General features: G+C 45.5%; 1 protein-coding gene and 1 long non-coding RNA gene across 4 annotated transcripts; one reads left to right on the forward strand and one right to left on the reverse strand.

Annotated features, from left to right (window-relative positions):
- The first annotated feature begins 16,407 nt into the window (after positions 1-16,407).
- LOC114898765 (small integral membrane protein 29) lies at positions 16,408-18,995 on the forward strand. Of its 3 annotated transcripts, XM_029230847.1 has the most exons (5): positions 16,408-16,484; positions 17,568-17,754; positions 17,949-17,974; positions 18,244-18,349; positions 18,526-18,995. In XM_029230847.1, exons 2-5 carry the CDS (start codon positions 17,644-17,646, stop codon positions 18,589-18,591), a joined length of 309 nt encoding a protein of 102 aa, XP_029086680.1. In that variant the 5' UTR covers positions 16,408-16,484; positions 17,568-17,643; the 3' UTR covers positions 18,592-18,995. The 3 variants fall into 3 exon arrangements, with proteins under 3 accessions (XP_029086680.1, XP_029085041.1, XP_029085880.1); XM_029229208.1 differs by having other exon boundaries at positions 18,244-18,995; XM_029230047.1 differs by lacking the exon at positions 16,408-16,484 and adding an exon at positions 16,513-16,727 and having other exon boundaries at positions 18,244-18,995.
- Positions 18,996-19,147: 152 nt separating this feature from the next.
- Positions 19,148-22,609, reverse strand: LOC114900382. The gene is made up of 3 exons (XR_003794887.1): positions 22,505-22,609; positions 21,805-21,855; positions 19,148-20,503 (listed from the first exon to the last, which is right to left on the reverse strand). It is a non-coding gene; the product is annotated as an uncharacterized LOC114900382 (long non-coding RNA).
- Positions 22,610-22,647: the final 38 nt, after the last annotated feature.

Below are 22,647 nucleotides of genomic sequence, written 5' to 3' on the forward strand. Positions count from 1 at the left end.
ACACACACACACACACACACACACACACACACACACACCCTTCACTTTCCCCCAGACCTGGAAGCAAATGTAGAACTACCCTCAGGGATGGGTAGAGAGAAGTTTGGAACAGGTGGAGGTGGGGGTAGTTAAGGGTGATATTCAACCAGCGTGGTGCCCACCAACAAATCAGAACAAACACCCTATTGAAGCCTGTCCTCTGAGACCCCTTCCCCAGCTTCCTCTTCTTGCCTTGAACTTGGGAGTTAGAGGGAAAGCAGGGAGGAAACCCCCAGTTCCTGCTACTCCGCTTACCTCTCAGCCCAGGATCCTGTGAACTTTCCCAGGTGGAGGGCAGGAGCTAAATGGAAGGCTGGTCACTTTCAGCACAGCCTGTGTCTGAAACAGGCAAGGAAAAGCCAAGTTAGGATTCAGACTGGAGAAGGGAGGGGTGGTTATGGGGATTTGCAGTTTGGGGGTTGGAGTCGAGGGGAATTTGTTTTACTTGGAGGGAACTTGATCTGAGGAAATTGAGTGGACCGATTATAACAGCTAATATTTGACTGTGCTTTCCAGTTTACCAAGTACTTTCCCATCAGTTCAGACAATTCCTTGAACACTTACTGCCTGTACAAGGCTAAGGGCTAAGGGCCAGGACACTGACCTTCACATCTACCCTGAGAGGCAGGTACTTTGATCCCCAGCTCACTGTCGATGGAGCTGGAGCCTGGAGGAGACTGAAGGACAAGGGAAAGTAGATTGGGTGTGGGTAAGATTTAGAAGGTGAAGGAAAGCTGCGGGGAAGCAAATACCTTGAAGTCAGGCCTCTGGTGCTGTCAGGGGCTGGCCAGTAGGGACCCCGAAGTGGAGGGAGCCCCAAACCTCCACTCCTCAGGCTGCCAGTGACGTCACAAGGGCAGGTGCGGGAACTGTGGGGTCCCTCTCCACCTCAACCCCACTGATCTTTATCCCGGAATGGGATGAGGGCCGGCTCCACTAGGCAGCGTCTCAGAAGCTCGTTTTCCACTCCTTCCGGAGCAGCCCTCTGCTCCGCCCTCCAGAAAGAGGCCAATGGGCTTCTGGAAGGTGGAGAAGAACAGCGGAAGTAAAGGTATGGAGGTGGGAAAATGGGATGCATGCAGAAAACCAGGTAACTGCACAAAAATAAATGAGCCAATGTAAGAAAGAGCCAGGAAGAAAATACCCTCTGAAAGTGGGATTATGAGTAATTTAATTTTCTTCTTTGTGACTTTGTATGTTTTCCAACTCTTGGTAGTAATTTGTTTTTGCAATCAAAAACAATCAGATTGTTTTGTAATCCCTTACGTTTAGGGAGCATGTTATTATTTACCTAATGCTTAAGCCCATAATTTTTTTTTTTTTTTTTGGCCATGCCTTGCGCAGCTTGCAGGATCTTAGTTCCCCGACCAGGGATTGAACCCAGCCCTTGGTAGTGAAAGCGCAGAGTCCTAACCACTGGATATCCAGAGAATCCCCCATAAATGTAATTTCTTTCAATCAACAATAATCTTATTTATGAGGTGGGCATTATTAGTTACGTTTTGGAGTCAGGGACTCAGGTTCCAAGGTGTTGAGTGACTTAGTTGAAGCCACAAGAATAGCCAGTAGTGGGCTCAGGGCACTTTGGGCCAGCCCGGCAAGGTTGAGCCTGGGCAATGTGATGGTGGCCAACAAGATTCTGCTACAGTCTTGGTTCCTTTTTCTTTGTATGTCTCCCCCTTCCCAATCCCTGGGCATTGGCCTATTGACTCACCTGTCATTAACTCCATTAACTCATTTATAAAATAAATATGCATTGATCCATATTTACTGAGTTATTCTTTACTCATCATATTTTTAAAAACTGTACTGAGGGGCTTCCCTGGTGGTGCAGTGGTTAAGCATCTGCCTGCCAATGCAGGGGACACGGGTTTGAGCCCTGGTCCAGGAAGATCCCACATGCCGCAGAGCAACTAAGCCCGTGCGCCACAACTACTGAGCCTGTGCTCTAGAGTCCGTGAGCCACAACTACTGAGCCCACATGCCACAGCTCCTGAAGCCCGCGTGCCTAGAGCCTGCGCTCTGCAACAAGAGAAGCCACTGCAACAAGAAGCCTGCACACTGCAACGAAGAGTAGCCCCCGCTCACTGCAATTAGAGAAAGCCCGCATGCAGCAATGAAGACCCAATTCAGCCAAAAATAATTTTTAAAAACTGTATTGAGCTACAATTAACATAAGCTGCACACATTTAAAGTGTACAATTTAATACATCTTGACATATGTGTTCAAATGAAACTATCATAACCAAGGTAATAGACCTATCCCTCACCCCCCAAATTTCCTTTGTGCCTCTTTGTGACCCCTCTCACCTGACCCTCACACATCCTTCTTCAGGTAAACACTAATCTGCTTTCTGTCACTATAGTTTAGTATGCATTTTCTAGAGTTTCATATAATAGAATCATACATTAGAATTTGTGTATATTGCGAGGTATGGATTCAAGGTGATAATTTTTGCATATAGATAACCAGTTGTTCCAGTACCATTCCCTAAAAAGGCTATCCTATTCTTAGTTTGCTGTGTTTTTGGTTTTGGTTTTTTGTTTTCTTTTGTTTTGGCCACGCCCTGTGGCATGTGGGATCTTAGTTCCCCAACCAGGGATTGAAACCATGTTCCCTGCTCTGGGAGCACGGATTCTTCTTTTTTTTTTTTTATCATGAAAATGTCATTTAATGCAAGTTTCTATCAATATATACCTCCCATGCTTGATTTCCTAATAGTGTATTTTTTTTTAATAAATTTATTTAGGCTGTGTTGCGTCTTCATTTCTGTGTGAAGGCTTTCTCTAGTTGCGGCGAGTGGGGGCCACTCTTCATTGCGGTGCGCGGGCCTCTCATTGTCGCGGCCTCTCCTGTTGCGGAGCACAAGCTCCAGACGCGCAGGCCAAGTAGCTGTGGCTCACGGGCCCAGTTGCTCCCCGGCATGTAGGACCTTCCCAGAGCAGGGCTCGAACCCGTGTCCCCTGCATTGGCAGGCAGATTCTCAACCACTGCGCCACCAGGGAAGCCCTATAGTGTATTTTTGTTTGTTTGTTTCATGAATGTTTGAAGATGTCTTTATCTTCATTCTTTTTTTTATCATGAAAATATCATTTAATTCAAGTTTCTATCAATATGTACCTCCCATGCTTGATTTCCTAATAGTGTATTTTTGTTTGTTTTTTGAATGTTTGAAGATGTCTTTATTTTATCTTCTTTTCTTTCTTAACATCTTTATTGGAGTATAATTGCTTTACAATGGTGTGTTAGTTTCTGCTTTATAACAAAGTGAATCAGCTATACATATACATATGTTCCCATATCTCTTCCCCCCGTCTCCCTCCCTCCCCCCCTCCCTATACCACCCCTCTAGGTGGTCACAAAGCACCGAGCTGGTCTCCCTGTGCTATGCGGCTGCTTCCCACAAGCTATCGGTTTTACATTTGGTAGTGTATATATGTCCATGCCACTCTCTCACTTTGTCCCAGCTTACTCTTCCCACTCCCTGTGTCCTCAAGTCCATTCTCTACGTCTATGTGTTTATTCCTGTCCTGCCCCTAGGTTCTTCAGAACCTTTTTTTTTTTTTTTTTTTACATTCCATATATATGTGTTAGCATATGGTATTTGTTTTTCTCTTTCTGACTTACTTCACTCTTCACTCTAGGTCCATCCACCTCACTACAAATAACTCAATTTCATTTCTTTTTATGGCTTAGTAATATTCCATTGTATATATGTGCCACATCTTCTGTATCCATTCATCTGTCGATGGACACTTGGGTTGCGTCCATGTCCTGGCTATTGTAAATATGGCTGCAATGAACATTGTGGTACATGACCTTTTTGAATTATGGTTTACTCAGGGTATATGCCCAGTTATGGGATTGCTGGGTCGCATGGTAGTTCTATTTTTAGTTTTATAAGGAACCTCCATACTGTTCTCCATAGTGGCTGTATCAATTTACATTCCCACCAACAGTGCAAGAGGGTTCCCCTTTCTCCACACCCTCTCCAACATTTATTGTTTGTAGATTTTTTGATGATGGCCATTCTGACTGGTGGGAGGTGATACCTCATTGTAGTTTTGATTTGCATTTCTCTAATGATTAGTGATGTTGAGCATTCTTTCATGTGTTTGTTGGCAATCTGTATATCTTCTTTAGAGAAATGTGTATTTGGGTCTTCTGCCCATTTTTGGATTGGATTGTTTTTTTTTTATTTTGAGCTGCTTGTAAATTTTGGAGATTAATCCTTTGTCTGTTGCTTCATTTGCAAATATTTTCTCCCATTCTGGGGGTTGTCTTTTCATATTGTTTATGTTTTCCTTTGCTGTGCAAAAGATTTTAAGTTTCATTAGGTCCCATTTGTTTATTTTTGTTTTTATTTCCATTTCTCTAGGAGGTGGGTCAGACAGGATCTTGCTGTGATTTATGTCATAGAGTGTTCTGCCTATGTTTTCCTCTAAGAGTTTTATAGTGTTTGGCCTTACATTTAGGTCTTTAATCCATTTTGAGTTTACTTTTGTGTATGGTGTTAGGGAGTGTTCTAATTTCATTCTTCTACATGTAGCTGTCCAGTTTTCCCAGCACCACTTATTGAAGGGGCTGTCTTTTCTCCACTGTATATTCTTGCCTCCTTTATCAAAAATAAGGTGACCATATGTGCATGGGTTTATCTGGGCTTTCTATCCTGTTCCATTGATCTATATTTCTGTTTTTGTGCCAGTACCATACTGTCTTGATTACTGTAGCTTTGTGGTATAGTCTGAATTCCAGGAGACTGATTCCTCCAGCTCCGTTTTTCTTTCTCAAGATTGCTTTAGCTCTTCGGGGTCTTTTGTGTTTCCATACAAATTGTGAAATTCTTTGTTCTAGTTCTATGAAAAATGCCATTGGTAGTTTGATAGGGATTGCATTGAATCTGTAGATTGCTTTGGGTAGTATAGTCATTCTCACAATGTTCATTCTTCCAATCCAAGAACATGGTATATCCTTCCATCTATTTGTATCATCTTTCATTTCTTTCATCAGTGCCTTATAGCTTTCTGCATACAGGTCTTTTGTCTCCTTAGGTAGGTTTATTCCTAGGTATTTTATTCTTTTTGTTGCAATGGTAAATGGGACTGTTTCCTTAATTTCTCTTTCAGATTTTTCATCATTAATGTATAGGAATGCAAGCGATCTCTGTGCATTAATTTTGTATACTGCTACTTTACCAAATTTATTGATTAGCTCTAGTAGATTTCTGGTAGCATCTTTAGGATTCTTTATGTATAGTATTCTGTCATCTGCAAACAGTGACAGCTTTACTTCTTCTTTTCCCATTTGGATTCCTTTTATTTCTTTTTCTTCTCTGATTCCTGTGGCTAAAACTTCCAAAACTATGTTGAATAATAGTGGTGAGAGTGGACAGTCTTGTCTTGTTCCTGATTTTAGAGGTAATGGTTTCAGTTTTTCACCATTGAGAATGATGTTGACTGCGGGTTTGTCATATATGGCCTTTATCATGTTCAGGTAAGTTCCCCCTATGCCTACTTTCTGGAGGATTTTTATCATAAATGGGTGTTGAATTTTGTCAAAAGCGTTTTCTGCATCTATTGAGATGTTGATGTGGTTTTTCTCCTTCAATTTGTTAATATCGTTTATCACATTGATTGATTTGCGTATATTGAAGAATCCTTGCATTCCTGGGATAAACCCCACTTGATCATGGTGTATGATTCTTTTAATGTGCTGTTGGATTCTGTTTGTTAGTATTTTGTTGAGGATTTTTGCATCTATGTTCATTAGTGATATTGGCCTGTAGTTTTCTTTCTTTGTGACATCTTTGTCTGGTTTCGGAATCAGGGTGATGGTGGCCTCGTAGAATGAGTTTGGTAGTGTTCCTCCCTCTGCTATATTTTGGAAGAGTTTGAGAAGGATGGGTGTTAGCTCTTCTCTAAATGTTTGATAGAATTCACCTGTGAAGCCATCTGGTCCTGGGCTTTTGTTTGTTGGAAGATTTTTAATCACCATCTCAATTTCAGTGCTTGTGCTTGGTCTGTTTATATTTTCTATTTCTTCCTTGTTTAGTCTTGGAAGGTTGTGCTTTTCTGAGAATTTGTCCATTTCTTCTAGGTTGTCCATTTTATTAGCATATAGTTTCTTGTAGTAATCTCTCATGATCCTTTGTATTTCTGCAGTATCAGTTGTTACTTCTCTTTTTTCATTTATAATTATATAGATTTGAGTCTTCTCCCTTTTTTTCTTGATGAGTCTGGCTAATTGTTTATCAATTTTGTTTATCTTCTCAGAGAACCAGCTTTTAGTTTTATTGAACTTTGTTATTTTTTCCTTCATTTCTTTTTCATTTATTTCTGATCTGATCTTTATGATTTCTTTCCTTCTGCTAACTTTGGATTTTTTTTGTTCTTCTTTCTCTAATTTCTTTAGGTGTAAGGTTAGGTTATTTATTTGAGATGTTTCTTGTTTCTTGAGGTAGGATTGTATTGCTATAAATTTCCCTCTTAGAACTGCTTTTGCTGCATCCCATAGGTTTTGGGTCATCGTGTTTTCATTGTCATTTGTTTCTAGGTATTTTTTGATTTCCTCTTTGATTTCTTCAGTGATCTCTTGGTTATTTAGTAGTGTATTGTTTAGCCTCCATGTGTTTGTATTTTTTTACAGATTTTTTTCCTGTAATATCTAGTCTCGTAGCGTTGTGGTTGGAAAAGACACTTGATACGAATTCAATTTTCTTAAATTTACCAAGGCTTGATTTGTGACCCAATATATGATCTATCCTGGAGAATGTCCCATGAGCACTTGAGAAGAAAGTGTATTCTGTTGTTTTTGGATGGAATGTCCTGTAAATATCAATTAAGTCCATCTTGTTTAATGTATCATTTAAAGCTTGTGTTTCCTTATTTATTTTCATTTTGGATGATCTGTCCATTGGTGAACGTGGGGTGTTATAGTCCCCTACTATGATTGTAATACTGTTGATTTCCCCTTTTCTGGCTGTTAGCATTTGCCTTATGTATTGAGGTGCTCCTATGTTGGGTGCATAAATATTTACAATTGTTATATCTTCTTCTTGGGTTGATCCCTTGATCAGTATGTAGTGTCCTTCTTTGTCTCTTGTAATAATCTTTATTTTAAAGTCTATCTTGTTTGATATGAGAATTGCTACTCCAGCTTTCTTTTGATTTCCATTTGCATGGAATACCTTTTTCCATCCCCTCACTTTCAGTCTGTATGTGTCCCTAGGTCTGAAGTGGGTCTCTTGTAGACAGCATATATATGGGTCTTGTTTTTGTATCCATTCAGCCAGTCTGTGTCTTTTGGTTGGAGCATTTAATCCATTTACATTTAAGGTAGTTATTGATATGTATGTTCCTATTACCATTTTCTTAATTGTTTTGGGTTTGTTATTGTAGGTCTCTTCCTTCTCTTGTGTTTCCTGCCTAGAGAAGTTCCTTTAGCATTTGTTGTAAAGCTGATTTGGTGGTGCTGAATTCACTTAGCTTTTGCTTGTCTGTAAAGTTTTGAATTTCTCCGTCGAATCTGAATGAGATCCTTGCTGGATAGAGTAATCTTGGTTGTAGGTTTTTCCCTTTCACCACTTTAAATATGTCCTGCCACACCCTTCTGGCTGCAGAGTTTCTGCTGAAAGATCAGCTGTTAGCCTTATAGGGATTCCCTTGTATGTTATTTGTTGTTTTTTCCCTTGCTGCTTTTAATATTTTTTCTTTGTATTTAATTTTTGATAGTTTGATTAATATGTGTCTTGGCATGTTTCTCCTTGGATTTATCCTGTATGGGACTCTCTGCGCTTCCTGGACTTGATTATTTCCTTTCCCATATTAGGGAAGTTTTCAACTGTAATCTCTTCAAATATTTTCTCAGCCCCTTTCTTTTTCTCTTCTTCTTCTGGGACCCCTATAATTTGAATGTTGCTGCGTTTAATGTTGTCCCAGAGGTCTCTGAGACTGTCCTCAATTCTTTTCATTCTTTTTTATTTGTTCTGCTCTTTGGTAGTTATTTCTACTATTTTCTCTTCCAGGTCACTTATCTGTTCTTCTGCCTCAGTTATTCTGCTATTGATTCCTTCTAGAGAATTTTTAATTTCATTTATTGTGTTGTTCATCATTGTTTGTTTGCTCTTTAATTCTTCTAGGTCCTTGTTAAACATTTCTTGTATTTTCTCCATTCTATTTCTAAGATTTTGGATCATCTTTACTATCATTACTCTGAATTCTTTTTCTGGTAGACTGCCTATTTCCTCTTCATTTGTTTGGTCTGCTGGGTTTTTACCTTGCTTCTTCATCTGCTGTGTGTTTCTCTATCTCCTCATTTTGCTTAACTTACTGTGTTTGGGGTCTCCTTTTTGCAGGATTCAGGTTCGTAGTTCCCGTTATTTTTGGTTTCTGCCCCTAGTGGCTAACGTTGGTTCAGTGGGTTGTGTAGGCTTCCTGGTGGAGTGGACTGGTGCGCGTTCTGGTGGATGAGGCTGGATCTTGTCTTTGTGGTGGGCAGGACCACGTCCAGTAGTGTGTTTTGGGGTGTCTGTGACCTTATTATGATTTTAGACAGCCTCTCTGCTAATGTGTGGGGTTGTGTTCCTGTCTTGCTAGTTTTTTGGCATAGGGTCTCCAGCAGTGTAGCTTGCTGGTCGTTGAGTGGAGCTGGGTCTTAGTGATGAGATGGAGATCTCTGGGAGAGCTTTTGCCATTTGATATTACATGGAGCTGTGAGGTCTCTGGGGCACCAATGTCCTGAACTCTGGGAGCACGGATTCTTAACCACTGTGCCACCAGGGAAGACCTCAGCTGTGTTTTTATCATGAAAGGATGTTGAATTTTTGTCAGATGCTTTTCTGCATCTATTGAGTTATGTGGTTGTTTTCCTTTGTCCTGTTAATGGGCTGTATGACATTGATTTTCCTATAGTTGAAACACCCCTTCCATTCCTAGGGTAAATCCCATTTGCTCATTGTGTATAATCCTTTTTACTGTGCTATTGGATTTGGTCTGCTAGTATATTATTAAAGATTTTTGTCTATGTTTATAAGGAATATTGATCTCATAGTTTTCTTATGGAATCTTTCTCTGGCTTTGGTATCAGGATAATGTTGGCCTCAAGGAATGTGTTAGAAAGTGTTCCCCTCCTCTAATTTTTGGTAGAGTTGATGTTAGGATTGATGCATTGGATTGATGTTAATTCTTCTTTAAATGTTTGGTAGAATTGGCCAGTGAAGACATCTAGTCCTGACTTTTCTTTATTGGGAGGTTATTGATTCCTGATGCAATCTTCTTGCTTATTGCAGGTCTGTTGAGAATTTCTATTTCCTCTTGAATAAGTTTTAATAATTTGCATGTCTTTAGGAATTTGTTGATTCATCCAGATTATCTTGTTTGCATATAATAGTTCATAGTGCTCTCTTATAATCCTTTTAATTTCTGTTTTCATTTCCGGTTTTAGTTATTTTCATCTTCCACTTCTTTTAGTCAGTCTAACTAAAGTTTTGCTATCTTTTCAAAGAACCAACTTTTGATTTTGTTGATTCTCTCTATTGTTCCCCCCCATTTAATTTATTTGTGCTCTATATTATTTCCTTCCTTCCTTTAGTTTGCCCTACTTTTCCTAGTTCCTTAGAGTTTGTTTTTTTTTTAAGCTACTGAACTACTTTATTTTTCTTTATTTTTTTGGCTGCATCGGGTCTTAGTTGCAGCACGCAGGATCTTTGTTGAGGCATGTGGGATCTTTTTGTTGTGGCACACGGGCTTCTCTCTAATTGTGGCATGTGGGATCTCTCTCTAGTTGCAGCGTGCAGGCTCCAGGGTGCATGGGCTCTGTAGTTTGCCACATGTGGGCTCTCTCACTGAGGCACACGAGGTCAGTAGTTGTGGCACACAGGCTTAGTTGCCCAGTGGCATGTGGGATCTTACTTCCCTGACCAGGGATCAAACCCATGTCCCCTGCACTGGAAGGTGGATTATTTACCACTGGACCACCAGGGAAGTCCCTCTAGCTCCTTAAGTTTTAAAGTTTGGTTGTTTATCTGAGATCTTCTATTAATGTAGGCATTTACAACTGTAAATTTCCCACTGAGTACTGCTTTTACTATATCCCATAAGTTTTTGGTATATCTCAAAGTATTTTCTAATTTCCCTAGTGGTCTTCTTTAATCCACTGTTTTTTTAAGAGTGTGTTATTTACTTTCTGCATATTTGCTAATTTTCCAGTTTTCCTTCTGCTACTGATTTCTAGATTAATTCCATTGTGGTCAGGGAAGATGCTTTGTATGATTTTAATCCTTTTTAATTTATTGAGAGTTCTTTTATTACCTTACATTTACATTAATAAGAGATATTGATCTGTAGTTTCCTTTTGTGTGTTTGTCTGGCTTTGGTATGAGGGCAATGCTGAGTTAGAACAAGTTAGGAAGTGTTCCTTTTCTTTCAATTTTTTGGAAGAATTTGAGAAGGATTGGTATTAATTCTCCTTTAGATTTTTGGTAGAATTAATCAGTGAAGCCATCTGGTCCTGGTCTTTTCTTTGTTAGGAGGTTTTAAAATGTATTAAAATTTGTTTTGTGGCCTAACATATGATCTATCCTGGAGAATGCTCCACGTGTACTTGAGAACAATGTGTATTCTTTAGGACGAGTGTTCTTTATGTCTTTTAGGCCTAGTTGGTTTATAGTGTTTTTCAAGTACTCTGTTTCCTTATTGATCTTCTGTATAGGATATTCTTTCCATTATTGAAAGTAAGGTATTGAAGCCTCCAACTATTAGTGTAGAACTGTCAATTTCTCCCATCGGTTTTGTCAATATTTGCTTCATATATCTTGGGACTGTGTTGTTTGGTGCATATATAATTGTTATAACTTCTTCATGATTTTCCCTTCTTATCAATATAAAATGTCCTCTTTTGTCTCTTGTAACAGTTTTTGACTTAAAATCTATTTTGTCCAGTATTAATATAGCCACCCTAGGTCTCTTTTGGTTATTCTTTACATAGAATATCTTTTCCATCCTTTCACTTTCAACTTATTTGTGTCTTTGGGTCTAAAGTGAGTCTCTTGCCAGCAGCATATACTTGGATTGGATCATTCTCTCTTTTTTTTTTTTTAACATTTTAAACTGTTTCTAAGTGTACAGTTCAGTGGCATTAAATACACTGTTATGCAAGCATTACTACCATCCATCTCCAAAAAGTTTTTCATCTTCTCAAGCTGAAACCCCGTACCCATTAAACAATAGCTCTTTATTCCCTCCCACCCAGCCCCCCCCGCCCCAGCCCCTGGCAACTACCGTTCTATTTTTTATCTATATGAGTTTGACTACTCTAGGTACCTCATATAAGTGAAATCGTACCTTATTTGTTCTTTCGTGACTGGTTTCTTTCACTTAGCATAATGTCTTCAAGGTTCATCCATGTTGTAGGTGTGTCAATATCCCATTGTACATATGTACCATATTTTGTTTATCCACTTACCTGTCGATGGGCACTTGGGTTGCTTCCACATTTTGACTATTGTGGAGAATGATGCTGTGTACTTGAGTATACAGATATCTCTCTGAATCCCTTCTTTCCATTCTTTGTGGTATATACCCAAACGTGTAATTGCTGGATCATATGGTAATTCTATTTTCAATTTTTTTAGGCACCACCATATTCTTTTCTGTAGTGACTGCACCATTTTATTCCCACCAGCAGTACACAAGAGTTCCTTTTTCTGTACATCCTCACCAACATTTGTTATTTTCTGTTTTGTTTTGTTTTAAATAATAGCCATCCTAATGGATATGAAGTGGTATCTCACTGTAGTTTGATTTGCATTTCCCTAATGATTAGTGATGTTGAGCATCTTTTCATGTACTTATTTGGCCATTTGCATGTCTTCCCTGGAGAAATTTTTTTTCAAATCCTGTTAGATCATTTTAAAATCCATTCTGCCTTTTTTTGTGAGTGATAGAATATACATAAAATTTCCCATTTTAATCATTTTGAAATATACAAATCAGTGGCATTAAATACATTCATAATATTGTGCGCCTATCACCAATCTGTCTTTTAATTGGTGAGTTTAATCCATTTACATTTAAAGTGATTACTGATATTGAAGGACTTACTTCTGCTATAGTACTGTTTTCTGTGTGTGATATCTTTTTCGTTCCTTAATCCTTCCAGTACTGACTTCTTTTGTGTTTGATTTTTCTCCTAGTATGTACCATTTTGATTTCCTCTTCATTTCCTTTTCTATGTATTTCCTACTTGCTTTTGTAGTGGTTACCATGGAGGTTACAATTAACATCCTAAGATTAACAGTTGATTTATCATCAGAAACCACGAAGGCTAGAAACCAGTAGAATGATATATTTAAAGAACTGACAGGAAAACACAAACAAAAACCTGTCAACCAGTAATTCTATATCCAGAAAAACTGTCCTTCACAATTAAGGAGAAGTTCAGACATTCCCAGATTAATAAAAACTAACAGCATTTGTTTAGTAGACCTGCCCTACAAGAAATGCTACAGGGAGTCATTCAGACTGAAACAAAAAGGCACTAGATAAAAGTTCACTGATAAAGGTAAGTACAAGGTAAATATAAAAGCCAGTATTATTGTATTCTGGGTATGTAACTCTTTTCTGATTCTTACATGGTTTAAAAGACAGATGCATAAAACAATAATTATAAATCTATGTTAATACGCATGCAATGTATAAAGATGTATTTGTAACAATACCAACTTCAAGGGGGACATAGAATTGAATAGGAGGAATTAATGTATGCTATTGAAGCTAAGATGGTATAAATTTAACCTAGATTCCTATACATTTATCTATTTCTTAGGTGAGCTTTGGTAATTCGTGTCTTTCCATCTATTCTTCATTTCAACTAAGTTATTGAATTTATTGGCAAAAAGTTGTTCCTAATATTCCCTTATTATTCTTTTATTATCTGTAGAAACTGTTGTGATCTTACCTCTTTTATTCCTAATATTGGTGATTTGTATTTTCTCTCTTTTTTCCTGATCAATCTGGCTAGAGGTTTATCAATTTTGTTGATCTTCTCAAGAAGCAGCTTATGGTTTCATTGATTTTCTATTACATGGATTTCTGCATTGATCTTTGTTATTTTCTTCTGTATACTTTGGTTTCAGGTGGAAGCTGAGGTCGTTGACATATCTTTCTTTTTTTAAATAGATACTTAGTGCTATAAATTTCTCTAACAGAGATGTCCCACAAATTCTGATACACTGCATTTGCATTTTCATTCAGTTCAAAATAATTCCTAATTGATCCAGAGGTGTGTTATTCATTTTCCAAATAGCTGGGAATTTTCCAAGGATCTTTTTGTTATTGATTTCTAATATAATTCCACTGTGATCAGAACACATACTTCGTTATGACTTGAATCCTTTTTAATTTATTGAGACTTGTTTTATGGCCCATAATATGATCTGTCTTGATAAATCTTCTGTGTACACTTAAGAATATGTATTCTGCTAGTGTTAGGTGGAGGATTCTATAAAGGTCAAGTTGGTTGATAGTGTTGTTCTAGTTTATTATATCCTGGCTGATTATTTGCTTGTTTTATCTACTATTCAGAGGGTAGTACTGAAATCTCTGACTAAAACTGTGATTGTTTTTTCTTGGAGTTCTATCCATTTTTGTGTCATATATTTTGAAGCTCTCTTATTGGGCACATGAACATTTAGAATTGTTATGTCCTCAATTAATCAACCCCTTTGTCATTATGAACTGAACTTTTTTTCATCTCTGGTAATATTCTCTGCTCTGAAACCAACTTTGCCTGATTTTATTATAGCCTTCCCAGCTTTCTTTTGACAAGCATAAACATGGTGTATCTTTTCCCATCTTTTTGCTTTTACCCTATTGGAGTCTTTATATTCAGAGTACATTTCTTGTGGGCAACATGTAATTGTGTCTTACTTTTTTATCCATTCTGATAATCTCTGCCTTTTAATTGGGTTGATTATTTTATTATTATTATTATTATTTTGGCCATGCTGTGCAGCATGCGGGATCTTAGTTCCCCGACCAGGGATCAAACCCGTGTCCCCTGCAATGAAAGGATGGAGTCTTAATCACCGGACTGCCAGGGAAGTCCCTTAATTGGGTTGTTTAGACCATTTACTTTTAATGTGATTATTGATATATTTAGGTTTCAGTTTATCTTATTTGTTTTCTGGTTGTCTCATCTCTTCTTTGTTACCCTTTTCCTCTTTTTCTCCCTTATTTTGGATTACTTGAGAGTTTTTAATTTTATTTTATCTCTTTTGCTGACTTACATAAAATAACTCTGTTATTTTAAGGTTTACATTATGTAGATTTAACTTATAACAGTTCATCTCATCACAGGAACAAACCAGGCCTCAAATGCAGTCCCAGAGTAGCTGCCAGAACAGAGCTGTCCAAGGAAGAGGGAGGGGCCCGCCCATCATCCCATTCTGCCTTACCCTTGGTGATCACACCACGGGCCTTGGGAAGTCATTACACCACTCAGGGCCTCAGCTTACTCACTGTAAACTGAGGTTGTCCCAGCTGCCCTGCCTACCTTGGAATGGTGTTCTGTCCTAGGAGTAAAGACCCCTGTGCCTTTCCACACACTGGCCTAGCTAATGCAATCACTAGGCCTGCTCCAAGGACCACTAGACCCTCTATAGATATGTGGTTGGAAGTCCTGAGGATGGGAACAACAGTTGGGTGTGTGGTCAGCCAAGGGGGCCTGGATCTAAAACATACTACTTGATCCCTACTTCCTTGTAAGGTGAGGGAGGCCCTGCCTGGGGAGGTGCCTCCTTCCTCTGCCCTCAGGTCTAATAGAAGACTCTTATGGGTGGTCTCTCTACTCTCCAGACTCAAAGGCAGAGAATACCAGGAAATCTACCTGGAGCCTTCAGACCCAAGCTTTTCTCTCATTCCTTTCCCTTTATCTGATTCCCCAGTCAGATGGTGGTGTCTGGAGGCAAGAGGCAAGTTCCCACCTGCCCTCTGGTTCCTAATTGGGTCATCTCTGCACCAGACCTGCCCTCATCTAACCACCTCTGGAAGGACTTGAGGAAACTGAGGCCTGACCAGACAAAGTAGCTCAACCACATCCATGCCATTGGCTGTCTCTGGCAAGAATAGGGTGACCCAGGAAATTCCCTGGCGGTCCAGTGGTTAGGACTCCAGGTCCAGTGGCAGGGGGCACAGGTTCGATCCCTGGTGGGGGAACTAAGATCCTGCATGCTGGGCGGCACAGCCAAAAAAAAAAAAAAAAAAGAATAGGGTGACTCACAGCACCCCTTATCTCCAGTAGCACTTGAGGACCCAGGAGGGCCTCAACCTAGTTCGGCTGCCACAACCTTTATGTTCTTGGGTGTTTTCTATCGCCTGCCAATCTGGAGTTTTCCCAATTGTGTGTGATTCTGGTGACGGAAAGGTAGGTGTGGTACAAAACTATACACACACAATTCGAGGTAACTAGATTCACATGCAGTTGTAAGAAATAACAGAGATCCCTTGTACACTTTGCTTAGCTTCCCCCAATGCTAACTTTTGCAAAACTATAGTATAACATCACAACCAGGATACTGACATTGGTAAAACCCACTAATCTTATTCAAATTTCCCCAATAAGTGTGTGACATTTTTAATTATCAGACGACCGAAGCTTCAACTCAAGCTTACCTACTTGGCAAGTTACCTATGACCCAGAGGAACTTCACCTCGCTGCTCCGTCTGTGCCCTGGAAAACCGGAAAGAGGCTAACAGGGAATTTAAAATTCTGGGCATGCTATGTACTAGGCTCTACCCATGTCATGGTTTAATCCTTAGAGCAGCCTGTTTTACCAATATTAAGAGTGAGGCGCAGAGAGGGTGGCTAGGTGGGTGGACCTGAGGTCCAAGGCTGGGCAGGGGCTACCCTAGGCCTGCCTACACACTCTGAGCACTGCACAGAGGGCCAGTCTGCGCCGCTAGGAGGTCTAGAGGGCTCAACAAAGCCCTTGCGGGGCTTTGGAGGCCTTGTGGGGCCTGGGCTAAACGTTAGAGCGTGACTGGGCTCCAACCAGAAGCGCGAGTAAAGCGGACGCCAGGCCTCTCCCTGGAATGTGAGCTCCCAAGCGCGGCCGCAGAGCAGGGGTCCGCCCCGGGGTACGCCGGGAAGCCGCGCGCGCCCCTCCCCTCTCCGCCCCTCCCCGCTGCGCAGCCCTCGGCTGCCCCCTGCCGTCACAGGGTGGACCCTGCAGCCCAGGCCGTCTCGGCTCGGCGCCGCCAGCACCCCCGGCCTCCGGATTGGCCCCTCCCGAAGCCTCCGGGCCTTCTGCCTGCCGCCATCGGATTGGCTGCACCCTGATACTGTGGCCCCGCCCATTTCCCCGGGTCCTTTGATCACGCGCCTGCCGGCTCTTCCGGGGCCCCGGAGCCAACCGAGGGCGTTCCTTTCCGGGCTGCATCGGCGGGAGGTAAGGCTTGGCCGGGTTGGATGGGCTGCAAAGCGCCGGTACAGGTCCACGCTTCGGGGTGTCGGGATGCCAGGATGCCCGGGCCCCTCTGTGCTCCCCCTAAGTTCCCTTCCCCTGGCCTGAGCCTCCCAGCGCCGTGGGAACTACCTCCCGCTCTCCGTTGCTGGTCCGCATCCTAGGAACGGCCTGTCACCCTCCCTACCTCGGCATGTCCCCTCTACTATGGGACGGGCATGCGACTGGGTAAGCCCGGAGCCCCCACGGGTAGCGGGACGGGTAGTTCATACCTTGCCCTCCGATAGAAGCCCAGGAGAACCGGGGTCAAGGACCTGGGTGTATCTGCGTGCAGCCACCCGTGGACAGTCTCCTTGCATCTGTCATGGGAGCTGACCCTCTCCACTTCCTTCTGTCATTCCAGGCCAGGAGGGGAGGGACCCGGGCGGAGCCCCGAGTGGGGACCAGGGGGCGGTGACATCACCTCGCAGATGCAGTCCAGCCCTGCCCACTTGTGTCCACCCTGGCACATGAGACCGATGGGGGAGACGGTGCCCAGGCTATGCCTGGCGTGACTCCAGGGACAAAGAGGGCGTAGGACCTATATAGACCGAAGTGTGGGCACTGGACCCGGGCCGAGATGGTCTCCTTCAGATGCTCCCACCTCACCCCTAGGCTGCAATGCAGGACCCTCATGTTTTAACCTAATATCCCCATTTTGCTCCACTGGATAGCTGCTGGCAGTCCAGTACCCCAGGAGGTTGGGGCAGGAGCTGGGAACCTACATCTAACCTCTCCTCAGGAATTGATATCTGCAAATGTTTGGCCAGCACCTGAGCTGAGCCCCACCCACCCCCCACCCCCCGATTTGGGGATAGGAGCTGGGCAGGACTCAGGCCCTGAGTCTGGGCCTCCCTTTGGTGCCGTTTACACCCAGGACTTGCTGAGAGTCCCTGGAGGGTTAAACCCAGCACATTGACCTGGAAGATCCCTCTTCCCAGTGCCTGACCTAAGTTTTCATATATTACTAGCTCTTGGGGAGGAATCTGGAGCCTGGGTGGAATTGACAACCTCCTTCCTCCTCCCCAGGGAGCCCAGTGGAGGCGCCCTCCCGAGGCAGTACTACTGCCCATGCTGACTACCCAGCCCTCTGGCTGCCGATGTCATGAGTAACACCACAGTGCCCAATGCCCCACAGGCCAGCAGCGACTCCATGGTGGGCTATGTGTTGGGGCCCTTCTTCCTCATCACCCTGGTCGGGGTGGTGGTGGCCGTGGTAAGGAACCCCCCACATACATACATACATACCCACACCTTTGCGAAGGCAGGGCTGGGTGGGCCTGGTCCAGCCTGCACACAGCATCTCAGCTGTCCTGCTGTTACGGGAGAGGAGGGTGTGGAGGTAAACCCCTGTCACTTGTGGGCCATCCTGGGCTCAGCGGCCTCCACAGTGCTGTGTCTCTGTTACAGGTAATGTATGTCCAGAAGAAAAAGCGGTGAGTGTCCCTGCCCCCCGCACCACCTCCCCCGAATTGTGCTTAAAGTTCTTCCCATAGGATCTGAGATCCCTGCATACATGTAAGATGCTCCTCAGCCATTCAGACACAAACCTGAAATTCCCTACACTCCCGTTAGGTTTTCCTGCCCAGACATGTCTTGTTAGAGCTCTAGTGTGCCCCTGCCAGGGGGAGTAGAGACAGGGCAGTCAGGTGTCTGAAGAAGGGGAGTGGGTCCCCTGGGCTGAGCCCCCTCCCATGCTCCCCAGGGTGGACCGGCTTCGCCATCACCTGCTCCCTGTGTACAGCTACGACCCTGCTGAGGAGCTGCACGAGGCTGAGCAGGAGCTACTCTCTGACGTGGGAGACCCCAAGGTGAGCACTCTGGGGACAGCGAGAATCAGCAGAGGTGGGTCTGCTCTATTGATACCCCTGAAGACAGAGCCTGGTTCTGCTCTCAGCCTTCCCCATGTGGGCCGTGGCTAGTGGGGTGCCTCCTCCCAAGTTGTGCTGTGGACTGTGCCCTGTGGTGCGGGTCTCCTCCCCTACAGGTGGTCCATGGCTGGCAGAGTGGCTACCAGCACAAGCGGATGCCCTTGCTGGATGTCAAGACATGACTTGAGCCCCCTGCCCTGCTCTTCAGAACCATGGGGTCCTGGAACGTCCAGGGCCCTGCAGCCTGCTGCTTCCCCCAGCTCCCCCTCCCGGGTACTGGGTCTCCATTCCTCCTCCCATCTGTCTCCAGTCCTAAGCCCTGCATAGCAGTCAGCCCCCACTGTCACCTCACTCCCTGCTAGGCCTTCAGTCCTTTGTGGGCTGAGCCTACCAGCCACTCCCAGGAGCTAATGGGAATTTTTCTTTCTGGGGTGGAAGGGTGGCTGGGAGACAGGGTGGAGCTTTGCCCTTCCACAGGCACCACCTTTCTCTAGCCCTCCCTGACTTGGCTTTGGAGCTGTTCCCATGGTGACAGGGCCTAATGTATAATATTCGGTATATATATTTTGTAAATAAAACGTTTTGTGGCTAGGGGTGTAGTTGACTTCTTCAAGAGGGGCTTAAGTTACCTTCCCTGGAGCTGACGCCAATGCTTTTTCTTCTTCCTCCCCCACCCACTAGAGCCTTGGTTTCCACCCTTCCCTATTCCAGGCACCCATCACAGAAAGACTCAGTCCAGAAAAGGATATTTTTTTATTCAAGTAACTGCAAATAGGAAACCAGAGTGGGGGCCCCAGGCTGGGACAAATAATGGCTACCTCCTCCCTGACAGAACAGGGGGAGAAGGTGGCCCCTACACCCGACGGTCAACACAGGCCCCCCTCCTTACTCTGCTGCAGCATCCTAGGGGCAGGGCCCCACCTTCCCTGGGACTGGGGTAGTCGGTAACCCAGCCTGCTTTGCCCCAGGCCCCTTCCCCTAAGAGCATCTTGGAGGAGGGGACTGTGGGCAGAACAGGAGGCAATGAGGATGAACATTTGGCGCTGGTAGCAGCAGCAATGACGGATGTCTAAGAATGAAACATTGAACAAAAAACAACACAACTGTCCAGAGGTAGTTTGTGAACAGAGGAAAGATGGAACCAGAACCTTGGGGGTTGGGGAGGAGCAGAAGGATGGGAGTGGGCAAGGCTAGCTCCTTGTTATTAGTGCCCCGAGTGAGGGAAGGAAGGGGAAACCGAGGTCTAGAGTGGAAGCAGACAGGGACAGGGAGTGGCTCTAGCCCGCCTTAAGTGGCTGCCACCGGGAGCCCAGGCCTCCTGGGCCTCACCTGGATAAAGGTGACTTTGCATTTTCATCACTGCACTGGATTCCAGGGTGAGGGCAAGGTAGATTGGAGCCTGCTTAGAGGGGGGAGGGGGCTTAAACCCCTCCTGCCTGCCTTCCTGTGCCCCCAAGGGGGCGGCCCAACCTACTGCAGGGACTAGGCAAGGTGCGAAGGAAGCAAAGGGCGTGTGAGCCACCCCTGGTGAGACACAGCTTGGTTGGGGGCATCTGGGGCCAATCACCCCTCTCCAGTGGCCACACCTGCTGCCGCTAGTACAGTGGGCGTGGGGCATGTCAGAATGAGATGGGGCTTGGGCCCCTTTTTAAGGCCAGGGGAGCCCTCCCAGGCCCCTTAATGGGAAGCCAGAGGGAAGAGTCGGGGATTAGAAGGGACCCCGAAACCAAGAGCCCAGCCAGCAAGGTCCCCACGCTGAGGGAGTGGGGATGCAGCAGCGCGGGAGCAGCTTAGTGGGAAGTCAGGTGCGTGGGTCAGGGGTCGCTGGGACCTGAAATCAAAGGAAACTGCTCCCGACTCGGGCCCCCGGGGGCCCTGCGGCGGCGGCTGGTGTGCTGTGTAGTGTGGTGGTGAGGGCGCGGGTGGGTGGCGGTGACACGAGAGCCTGGGGGAAGGGGTGGGGGCAGTGGGAGCAGAGCGGAGCTGTCCAGTCCCAGAAGGAAACTGCTCCTCGGTGAGGGAGCTGGCGGCGCGGCACAGTCACTGCTCCTCCTCTGAGGACTCCTGCGAGATGCCCTCCTCTTCCTCCTTCTCCTGCAGGGTGGGCAGGGCCATCAGCAGGAATGCCAGGCCTGTCCCCCTCCCTCCTCCACCGCCCAGGGGCCAAGCTCGCCCCCAACCCCTCCCCGCACTCCCTGGCTCTCCAGAAGGGGGATGAGTCAGGGCTGAGTGTGTGGGTGACTCAGCAACCTCCACGGCCCAGTTTCATTCATAAAAAAGGAAGAATTTAAAGGGAGGGAAAAAAAAACACACACATGCTGCTCTCACACAGAGCCAGGCCCCCTGGCCCCCTGGCCCATGGCAGGGGTACCTGGCAGAGCTCGGGGCACCACTGAGCTCGAGGAAGTGATTGGTTCTCGGGCAGGGGAGGAGAGGAGGCAGCCAGGGAGAGGAAATGAGAAGGGAAGGGGTGGCTGGAGGCTGCATGAGCCCCCCTGGTGGGTGCAGGGGAACCGAGTGGCCTTGGCCTGCAGGGGCAGCTGCTGGGCTGCGGAGCAGTGGCCAAGGGCTGACCCCAGGCCAGGGTGGGGAGGAAGGGGAAGTGTGTGCGGCCGGGGCTCACTCACTGGGTGGGAATGTCGGGACACCACACGGGGCCCCCGTGCCAGGCACAAACTCCAAAACAACTTGTTTCCTGTTACTCACTCCTGGGGCCCAGCCAGCACCCTGATCTCCCCTCACCCGGTGGTGGCTCGAGGAATGAACGCCTCAGGGAAGACAGGTTGGGGACAGTAAAGGGCCCTCGCTGCAGTGGACCCCCTGGAAGCATCTCCCGGCTCAACCCGCCTACTTCCATTACCAGCTATTGGGGCCTAGAGATGGACGGCGCCTCCCTGAGGAGGTAGCTCCCTGCGGCATCGCACCTCAACCCCCACCCAACGTGACCCCCTCGCCCGCCCGCCTGCCAAGGCCTGAGCTCCTTTGCTGCTCCTTAAACCTCTTCATTCTCGTTTCTATAATGGCGGCGGAGGAGAAACACTAGTAGTTGACCTCCAAGTTCACCCGAGAAGTTCTGAGTCTGTTCTAAAAGCAGAGGAAGGAGAGACAGGGACCACCCCCAGTAGGGCAGCGCAGGGAGTCTGGTCTGGTTTGTACCTGGGACCCCTCACGTCTCATGGACACAGCCCTTTAAAAGCCCTGGGCTGGGTGCCAGGAACCCTAAGCCCTGGACAAATCCCTTCCCCTCTCCGGGCCTGGGTAAAACATGAAGTCTCACCATTCCTGGCCCTGCAGGTCAGGGAGAGCCATGTTCCTATGCGGGCATAGGGTGGGGGCATCTCCCACTCTTAACAGCCTCCCCAGAAGAGCCAAGCTGCCGCCACCTGTTCACCTACCAGTTTTTTGGGTCTGCCCCTTGGTTTCCTCCCTGGAGTTGTGGTGGTTTTCTAGATGGTCAGAGAAAAGATCCACTAAGTCAAAGATGTTCCTGACAGTGCCCTGGATGGTGAGGGAGAGCAGGGAGGGGCAGAACTACCTTCCTCTGCTTGGGGCAGCCCAGGACTCTCAGCCCAGCAGGCCCACCCGAGTCCAGCTGGTGATGACTGGCCAGCCACACTGCCCCCCCCACCCCAACATACACACACGCCCCCAACTCCCTCCTCCACCCATGACTCAGAGGATATGAGTCGTGTCTTAGAAAAAATAAAATAAAAAACAAAACAACTTCTCTGAAAGGCTGATGCCACTGTAGATCTGGCCTTCCCTGCTTCTCCCCACTCCCTCAGGAGCCCGGGGGGCCTCCGGGAGAAAAGGTGACATTCTCAGCCCAGGAGCTGCCCCTTTGCTCCTCCTAACTCGCCTCTCTCCAGACCAGGAAAGCTGCGGGACATCTGACTCGATTTCCCCAGTGTCCTGGGCAGGACCAAGGCCCCAGAAGTGAGACCTCAGTCATTGCCCCACTCTCTTCAATTAGCAAAGACACATCATCCCCCATATGCCAGAGAAAAAGAGGGTGCCAAGAATAAGGACAAGCCAGCCCTTTCCCAGACCTCCTATAGCTGCTGTCGTGGGGAGAGGGCCCTCCTCAAGCCTCACCCGGGTCTTGGCAGCACCCTTGTTTTTGCTCCCCTTCGGTCGGCCCCGAGGTCTCTTAGGCGTTGGCACTTCGCTGGGCTCCTTCTGCAAAGACAGATGGGGCAGTCAGGGACACAGAAGCCACCTGTCCCACCCTTTTCAGG

Source organism: Monodon monoceros, unplaced genomic scaffold, assembly GCF_005190385.1.
Source record: "Monodon monoceros isolate NGI ecotype Baffin Bay Population unplaced genomic scaffold, NGI_Narwhal_1 Contig120_ctg1, whole genome shotgun sequence".
In the NCBI taxonomy this organism is placed as follows: Eukaryota; Metazoa; Chordata; class Mammalia; order Artiodactyla; family Monodontidae; genus Monodon; species Monodon monoceros.